The sequence below is a fragment of the Oncorhynchus clarkii genome, chromosome 2 (assembly GCF_045791955.1).
Source record: "Oncorhynchus clarkii lewisi isolate Uvic-CL-2024 chromosome 2, UVic_Ocla_1.0, whole genome shotgun sequence".
Classification (NCBI taxonomy): domain Eukaryota; kingdom Metazoa; phylum Chordata; class Actinopteri; order Salmoniformes; family Salmonidae; genus Oncorhynchus; species Oncorhynchus clarkii.
This window is the reverse complement of record NC_092148.1, coordinates 23,815,579-23,825,073: the sequence shown is the minus strand read 5'-3', so window position 1 is coordinate 23,825,073 and position 9,495 is coordinate 23,815,579. Positions and strand designations below refer to the sequence as shown.

Here is a 9,495-nt window from a genome sequence, read left to right as displayed (position 1 = left end):
ATGAATAGTCAGAGTTGTGTTCAGAAAATGTATGTCATACATACGGAATTCTATAATAAAATAAATAATGTAATACTTTGTACGGAAAATAATAGAAATTATGATTCTCACTATTTGAAAAAAATTGAATGATGATCGCACCCACATTGGAAATGGTACATTCCGGATCCTACGTCATCTATTGTTTACAAAATATCGAGAGGGTTACTTGATTACTTGCTTTTCTGCCGAGCAACGTGGTGAGAGGAAGGAACTGAGCTACGCTCCCATTCATTTCGAAAATACAGCTGAGAAACACACAAAATACAACAAAATGCCTTGTCGAAAGGAGAACTACATCCTCTTGGAGCAGTCTGTTACCGTCGATTCGAAAGAAGTGGACGCTTTGGTCACGAAAATCGGCGAGGCGCTGCAGCTTCACAACAATAGTGCTAATCAAAAGACGATGTCGTGTCTCCACGGTCTCAACGGCAACTGCAGCAGTAGCAACATCAAACAAGCTAACAACAACAACAATGGCGTGGCCCAGCAAAAACGAACCGGGTGCTGCATACGGCTTCGAAACCGGGGGCAACGTAGTAACAGAGCTAGTCCATACAGCTTCCCTGGCTCAAGTAACCAGGAGTGGGACAATTTCAAACCTTGGAACCGAAAGAGGATCAGCGCAGCTGTCGAGAACGACGATCCACATCAGTTACTTCAGGAATTAATATTGTCTGGGAATCTAATCAAAGAAGCGGTCAGGCGGCTGCAGTTCTCTACGACGGAGTGTGGAGATCTTTCGGACAATCTGTAATGCTGATGATGCGGACAATGTATTCATTATCGAGATGTTACGGACAAAACGAAAATACTATTTTGCTGACCTAGCCAGCTATAACGTTATACTATACATGTTTAACGATTAAATATGTCATGGTGGTAACGTTAGTATGTCTAATTTGTGAACGCTAATTTAGGGTTTTCATTTAGCCAATTAACGTTAGCCATGTTTGAAACTCCACCTTTTGATGGTTCATTTAGATTTTTGTTTATGGGTTGGGACTCTCCTTTTCACTATTCGCTGGCTTAGTTTGTAGCTAGTTATGTAAACCAAGTGAACGCTTTACGTTGACCTTGTTTACAAATCTAATCTCAGGCCGCCAGTATTGCCTGTTTTGTATTTGTCCGTTAAATTTGAAACGTTTCAAAGCAAAGGTCTTACGTTACTAGTTAGCATGCTAGGCTAGCGCCACACTCATGCCAGGATGAATTCCAAACGTCCCTAGCAACCCAACACTGACGGCAGCTTTGTATTTCCTTTACAAAGAAGGAACGGGATCAACAACGAGCTACCAAAACCGTGTAAGAGCCGGAGTCAGGCGATATTTCAAATGGTTGACTAAATGTCTCTTCGAACTGTCTGGGGGCGGTGTATTTTTTTTGTTTTATAATGATGGGACACTGTTGTGCTTAACCTTATAATTCCAATGCGGATTTGTGTTTATCATTTTCCAATTGTCTGTCAAGTTATTTACCATGACCACTTCGCAACGAAGTATTTCCTAATGTTCCTGAGTATTCAGGCCTTTTGGTGTCTTAAAATAAACACGGTGTTTTTTTTCTTCAATTTGTGTGTGTATGCTTTTCGCCATCAGATAAAGGTTCCAATAAAATATAGCTAGTAACTGCAGCATTTGGGAAGCCTGTCGACACACTACTATACAAAACGCTGCCCCACGTACACTGAACAAAAATATAAACATGCAACATTTTCAAATATTTTACTGAGTTCATAAGGTAATCAGTATCTAGTGACCACCATTTGACTCATGGAGCGCGACACATCTCCTTCGCATAGAGTTGATTGTGGCCTGTGGAGGTTTTTGTCCCGCTCCTCAATGGTTGTGCGAAGTTGGTGGATATTGGCGGCAAGTGGAACATGCTGTCGTACAATGGGTGACATGTCTGGTGAGTATGCAGGCCATGAAGGAACTGACATTTTCAGCTTCCAGGAATGACATACAGATCCTTGCGACATGGAACCATGCATTATCAAGCTGAAGCATGATGTCATGGCGGTGGATGAATGGCATGACAATGGGCCTCTGGATATCGTCATGGTATCTCAGTGCATTAAAATTGTCATGATAAAATGCAATTGTGTACGTTTTCTGTAGATTATGCCTGTCCATTCCATAACCCCTCTGCCACCATGGGGCACTTCTGTTCACAACGTTTATGTCAGCAAACAACGTTTCTGTTTTGAAACAGAAATTGACCTTGTTATCATTCTGTTGGTTTGAATCTGTTGATGACCCCATGTGGATAAAACTATAATGATAACCACTTTAATTTTCAGTACACAAAGTGTGCTACTGTAGAACAGACACCAGATGGCAGTATACGACTAGGATGTGGAAAACATAAAATGACTTGTTTTTTTGCCCGTGAATATTTGAGTCATTTTGGATTCCAAATAACCTCAAATAATAAGATTATGTAAACAAATGGACTTCCGTATACACATATGGGAATTCACAGCTAGTGTGACAGGCTATGAAGTTAAGATTTCCACCAATTTCAACCACAAACAATACTATAAATAATATGTCAGAGCATTGTGAGGATTTTTCTGGCAACAATCAGAAGCCTATTGTGGCTTGTATGAGGTATAAATAAATTAGGGTTTTCATTGTAAATAGAGAACCATGTAGAAAATATATATTTCAAACCTTCGTAGAGCCTTATCATTTAAAAAGACGTGTATCAAGAGAAAACCAAGTGTGCCAGTGCCAGTCCCTCAGGATATGCCAGATACTGGAAACCTTGCGCTGCTATTGCTTTCAATGTCACAAACATTGCATCCTAGATAATTCTATACATAAGGACAAGCTCCTTGTCCTATATTCTTCCCTACAATTACCAAATCAAATCAGAGAGGGTTAGAAGAGTGGGTCTGGAAGTCATTGGAATGGCATCCAGTCTCTTTTAAGATAATCATAGGTTACACTTTATTTGACCTTAACCCTTATTTGGAAGGTGCTTTCAGGACAGAAATACACACACCTAATCAGCAGCCATTGTGAGGTGCCACCCATCTCTCCTCTTGCCCTGATCAGATACCAGCTTGGCATATGGAAGGTAAACGTTAGAACACACCTGCATGTGTTACTGGAACAAGCAGCAACAAAACGTTGTTTAACGTTCTGATAACAGACAGGGTTCATTAACCTCATTACCATGTCTCAACTAAAGTGCCCCAGGCTGGTCTACCAAATGCCACCTCATAGCAGCTGGGAGAGAAAAGGCTTCATAGGAAATCTATTAATATTTGATTGGTTTGATTGTTGTATACTGACATTGTTCAAGACACAGACAGGTGTCAAACCAATGGCACATCAGCCATTGGTTTGTTGTACAGCCCTGTCTGACTGAGCCTTACTGTATGGCACGTGTCAAAGCGTGCCTGAGGGTTTTTCGCTCTGCCCTTGTACTTGATTGGTGAATTAAGGTCACTAATTAGTAAGGAACTCCCCTCATCTGGTTGTCTAGGTCTTAACTGAAAGGAAAAACCAAAAACCTACAGACACTTGGCTCTCTCTGTTTCTCTCTCTCTCTTTCTTTCTTTCTTTCTTTCTTTTCTCTCCCTTTCTCTCCATTTCTCACTGTCTCCACTCAGAATGAAGAGTGGAGTGACGTCTGTGTATTGCTAGAAGCTTGCTAGAAATGGATGGTCGTACAAGGCTAGTCCTTACCAGTCCTTACCAGTAAATTCTGAAATTTGAACGGAAAACCAGTTAGATCGATAGGCGTACAAAGTTATAAAAGCTGATTTGTAGCCCCTAGAAATATTTTTGGTGTTGGATGAAATTTATATTTAGCATTTAAGATAGCTACTTGGCATTCAATATCCTTGCAACATCACTTAACCTCACTAGGGTATGTGGGACTAGCGTCCCACCTGGCCAACATCCAGTGAAATTGCAGATTGCCAAATTCAAAAACATAAATACTCATTATAAAATGTCATAAAACATACAAGTTTTATACATGGGTTTAAAGATTAACTTCTTGTTAATCAATCCAACCACGGTGTCAGATTTCAAAAAGGCTTTACGGCGAAAGCATACCATGCGATTATCTGAGAACAGCGCCCTGCAGACAAATCATTACAAACAGTAACCAGCCAAGTAGAGGAGTTGCACAAGTCAGAAATAGTGATAAAATTAATCACTTACCTTTGATGATCTTCATATGATTGCACTCACAAGACTCCAATTTACTCAATAAATGTTTGTTTTGTTCGATAAAGTCCATGTTTATATACAAAAACCTCTGTTTTGTTTGCGCGTTTTGTTCAATAATCCACAGGCTCAAACACAGTCACAACAGGCAGACGAAAAATCCAAATAGTAAAGTTCGTAGAAACATGTCAAAAGATGTTTATAATCAATCCTCAGGTTGTTTTTAGTCATAATAATCAATAATATTTCAACCGGACAATAACGTCGTCAATATAAAAGGTAAACAAAAAAGGCGTTCTCTCGGTCACGCACATGAAAAAGCTCTGGGACACTGTAGTGTCCACTCATTCAGAGAGTTCTTACTCCCTAATTTTTCAGAATACAAGCCTGAAACTATTTCTAAAGACTGTTTACTTCTAGTGGAAGCCATAGGAAGTGCAATTTGAGTCCTAAGTCAATGGATACTATAATGGCATTCAATAGAAAACTACAAACATTTAAAAAATCCCACTTCCTGGATGGATTTTTCTCAGGTTTTCGCCTGCCAAATCAGTTCTGTTATACTCACAGACATTTTTTAACATTTTTGGAAACTTTAGAGTGTTTTCTATCCAAATCTACCAATTACCTGCATATCCTAGCTTCTGGGCCTAAGTAGCAGGCAGTTTACTTTGGGCACACTTTTCATCCGGAAGTGAAAATAGTGCCCACTACCCTAGTGAAGTTAAGCATAGAAAGATATTTATGCCATCTCTTTGACATGCGTATGTTTAGCCCTTGAGCTAACTCTGGCACTGGATAAATATGAACATTTAGCTTCAGTACAAGACTGAGTCAGCAATGCCAATGATGTTGTATTAAAATCAGGGTGTGAGTCATTCCTTTAGACTACAATGTGTCGTAGTCATTTTGATTTACTCTCTCTCTCTCTCTTTAGTCTTTTTAGCATGGGACTGCTTCGCCAATGTGCAAATCCCTTCCCAAAATGTGTGGGCCCTAGAGGCTCACAGCAAAATATTTTGGATGATATTTAAAACCCAGTTGTCACTTTGAACAAAATGTTTCACACAATAACTAATTAGTGTCACTTAGGTTGGAAGCTGGTTTATCTCAGGCTGACATTTTCAATGTAGTCTTATGTCTGTCGCTATATTCAGACATAAAAAATAGGAAAGTCACTGAACAACTAGAAAAGAGAGAAGGACAATCAAACATGTAGAGGGAAGAAGTTGCCCCTAGCTAGACAGTAAAGGTCAGTTTAGCATTTACCCTCTTATATGGTTAGGATTTGAAGAGGGTAAGTGGTCACAACTTGCAGACTTGTTTACGTGCTGCTGTGCGTTTTGTTGCTAACCTTACTTTGCTACCTGACAACTTTACAGTTTTTACTTTTTATATTTTTAGTTTTTCCCTCACTCAACTTTTTTTTCATTCAACTTTTTCACTCCGGACGCTTTATCTGGACATGGTTCGTCAGGACCTCCACCAGCCGAAGCTAAGTAGTAACATAAACATGATGCCTTCTAATTGTAGTCGCTGTACTCATAATATACAGGAGAACGATCGCCTTACAGCTGCTCTCTCCCAGCTGCTATGAGGTGGCATTTGCAAGCCCAGCTTCAGACGCAATCGTTAGGCAAGGGTAATTTCAGTGTAGGAAAAGATGAAACAGCGTCTGTGCCACCAGTAAGTACAGATAGTAACGTTAGTATAAATCCCATCGCACGGTCCCCGCAGCCGGACAACTTTCTCATGGCTTCTGGAGGGAAATGCTGTAGGAATGCTCAACCGTTGTCGCTCATTCAGCCGACAGAAACTTTCAACCGGTTCTCCCCATTAAGCAGCGAGTCAGAGTCAGAGGCCGAGCCTTCTCTGGTCTCTACTCCTCCCGTTATGGGGTCTGAGACGCCGAAGGCTCCCACCATTAGCTCTGACAAATTGAAAACCCCTAGTCATTGGAGACTCCATTACCCGCAGTATTAGACTTAAAACGAATCATCCAGCGATCATACACTGTTTACCAGGGGGCAGGGCTACCGACGTTAAGGCTAATCTGAAGATGGTGCTGACTAAAGCTTAAACATAGCTTCAGCGTGTAAATCAGCTAGAAAGATGTGTCGGCATCGAGTAATTGTCTCTGGCCCCCTCCCAGGTGGGGGGAGTGATGATCTCTACAGCAGTCTCACAACTCAATCGCTGGTTGAAAACTGTTTTCTGCCCCTCCCAAAATATATAATTTGCAGATAATTGGCCCTCTTTCTGGGACTCACCCACAAACAGGGCCAAGCCTGGCCTGTTGAGGAGTGACGAACTCCATCCTAGCTGGAGGGGTGCTCTCATCTTATCTACGAACATAGACCGAACTCCCCTAGCTCCACAATGAGATAGCCAGCCTGCCAGCTTAGTGGAGTCTGCCACTAGCACAGTCATTGTAGTCAGCTCAGCTATCCCCATTGAGACAGTGTCTGTGCCTCGACCTAGGTTGGGCAAAACTAGACATGGCGGTGTTCGCCTTAGCAATCTCACTGGAATAAAGACCTCCTCCATTCCTGACATTATTGAAAGAGATCGTGATACCTCACATCTCAAAATAGGGCTAATTAATGTTAGATCCCTCACTTCAAAGGCAGTTATAGTCAATGAACTAATCACTGATCATAATATTGATGTGATTGGCCTGACTGAAACATGGCTTAAGCCTGATGAAGTTACCGTGTTAAATGAGGCCTCACCTCCTGGTTACACTAGTGACCATATCCCCCCATGCATCCCGCAAAGGCGGAGGTGTTGCTAACATTTATGATAGCAAATTTCAATTTACAAAAAAAAAAAAACGTTTTCGTCTTTTGAGCTTCTAGTCATGAAATCTATGCAGTCTACTCAATCACTTTTTATAGCTACTGTTTACAGGCCTCCTGTGCCATATACAGCAGTCCTCACTGAGTTCCCTGAATTCCTATCGGACCTTGTAGTCATGGCAGATAATATGCTCATTTTTGGTGTGGAAAAGTCCACAGACCCACTCCAAAAGGCTTTCGGAGCCATCATCGACTCAGTGGGTTTTGTCCAACATGTCTCCGGACCTACTCACTGCCACAGTCATACTCTGTACCTAGTTTTGTCCCGTGGAATAAATGTTGTGGATCTTAATGTTTTTCCTCATAATCCTGGACTATCTAACCAGCATTTTATTATGTTTGCAATCTCAACAAATAATCTGCTAAGACCCCAACCAAGGATCATCAAAAGTCGTGCTATAAATTCTCAGACAACCCAAAGATTCCTAGATGCCCTTCCAGACTCCCTCTGCCTACCCAAGGACGTCAGAGTACAAAAATGAGTTAACCACCTATCCGAGGAACTCAATTTAACCTTGCGCAATACCCTAGATGCAGTCGCACACCTAAAAACTAAAAACATTTGTCATAAGAAACTAGCTCCCTGGTATACAGAAAATACCCAAGCTTCCAGAAAATTGGAACGGAAATGGCGCCACACCAAACTGGACGTCTTCCGACTAGCTTGGAAAGACAGTACCGTGCATCGAAGAGCCCTCACTGCTGCTCGATCATCCTATTTTTCCAACTTAATTGAGGAAAATAAGAACAATCCAACATTTATTTTTGATACTGTCGCAATGCTAACTAAAAAGCAACATTCCCCAAGAGAGGATGGCTTTCACTTCAGCAGTAATAAATTCATGAACTTCTTTGAGGAAAAGATCATGATCATTAGAAGTCAAATTACGGACTCCTCTTTAAATCTGCGTATTCCTCCAAAGCTCAGTTGTCCTGAGTCTGCACAACTTTGCCAGGACCTAGGATCAAGGGAGACACTCAAGTGTTTTAGTACTATATCTCTTGACACAATGATGAAAATAATCATGGCCTCTAAACCTTCAAGCTGTATACTGGACCCTATTCCAACTAAACTACTGAAAGAACTGCTTCCTGTGCTTGGTCCTCCTATGTTGAACATAATAAATGGCTCTCTATCCACGGGATGTGTACCAAACTCACTAAAAGTGGCAGTAATAAAGCCTCTCTTGAAAAACCCAAACCTTGACCCAGAAAACATAAAAAACTATCGGCCTATATCGAATCTCCCATTCCTCTCAAAAATGTTAGAAAAAGCTGTTGCGCGGCAACTCACTGCCTTTCTGAAGACAAATAATGTATACGAAATGCTTCAGTCTGGTTTTAGACCCCATCATAGCACCGAGACAAGATATCAGTTTGTCTCTGTGGATGGTTTGTCCTCTGACAAATCAACTGTAAATTTCGGTGTTCCTCAAGGTTCCGTTTTAGGACCACTATTGTTTTCACTATATGTTTTACCTCTTGGGGATGTCATTCGAAAACATAATGTTAACTTTCAGTGCTATGCGGATGACACACAGCTGTACATTTCAATAAAACATGGTGAAGCCCCAAAATTGCCCTCGCTGGAAGCCTGTGTTTCAGACGTAAGAAAGTGGATGGCTGCAAACTTTCTACTTTTAAACTCGGACAAAACAGAGATACTTGTTCTAGGTCCCAAGAAACAGAGATCTTCTGTTGAATCTGACAATTAATCTTGATGGTTGTACAGTCGTCTCAAATAAAACTGAAGGACCTCAGCGTTACTCTGGACCCTGATCTCTCTTTTGACAAACATATCAAGACTGTTTCAAGGACAGATTTTTTCCATCTACGTAACATTATAAAAATCTGAAATTTTCTGTCCAAAAATTATGCAGAAAAATGAATCCATGCATTTTCCATCTCCAGGTTAGAATACTGCAATGCTCTACTTCCCGGCTACCTGGATAAAGCACTAAAAACTTCAGTTAGTGCTAAATATGGCTGCTAAAATCCTGACTAGAACCAAAAAAATGGATCATATTACTCCAGTGCTAGCCCTCCCTGGCTTCCTGTCACAATCGCCGTAATAACATTCGGACCAAAGCGCAGCGTGAAATCGTTTCGACATGTTTATTAGAAGTGAACCGCACAAAAAAACAATAAAGAGCAAACGACACATGAAGCTATGGCGTGCTCACAGGCAACACATAAGCAAGATCCCACAAAACACAGTGGGGAAATGGCTGCCTAAATATGATCTCCAATCAGAGCCAACGATAAACAGCTGCCTCTGATTTGGAACCATACCAGGCCAACATAGAAATAAAACCACCTAGATTACCCACCCTAGTCACACCCCGACTTAACCAAAATGGAGAATAAAAAGGCTCTCTATGATCAGGGCGTGACACTTCCTGTTAAGGCAA

At 41.1% G+C, this 9,495-nt stretch overlaps 1 protein-coding gene across 1 annotated transcript; it reads left to right on the top strand.

Annotated features, from left to right (window-relative positions):
• Nucleotides 1–212: 212 nt before the first annotated feature.
• On the top strand, nucleotides 213–1,609 carry LOC139364652 (GSK-3-binding protein-like). Its single transcript, XM_071101585.1, has one exon. The coding sequence runs from the start codon at nucleotides 314–316 to the stop codon at nucleotides 794–796; it is 483 nt and encodes a 160-aa protein (XP_070957686.1). The 5' UTR covers nucleotides 213–313; the 3' UTR covers nucleotides 797–1,609.
• Nucleotides 1,610–9,495: the final 7,886 nt, after the last annotated feature.

Excerpts from the sequence above, each read along its gene's own strand:
- LOC139364652 (XM_071101585.1), top strand. The coding sequence starts at position 314 with ATGCCTTGTCGAAAGGAGAACTACATCCTCTTGGAGCAGTCTGTTACC.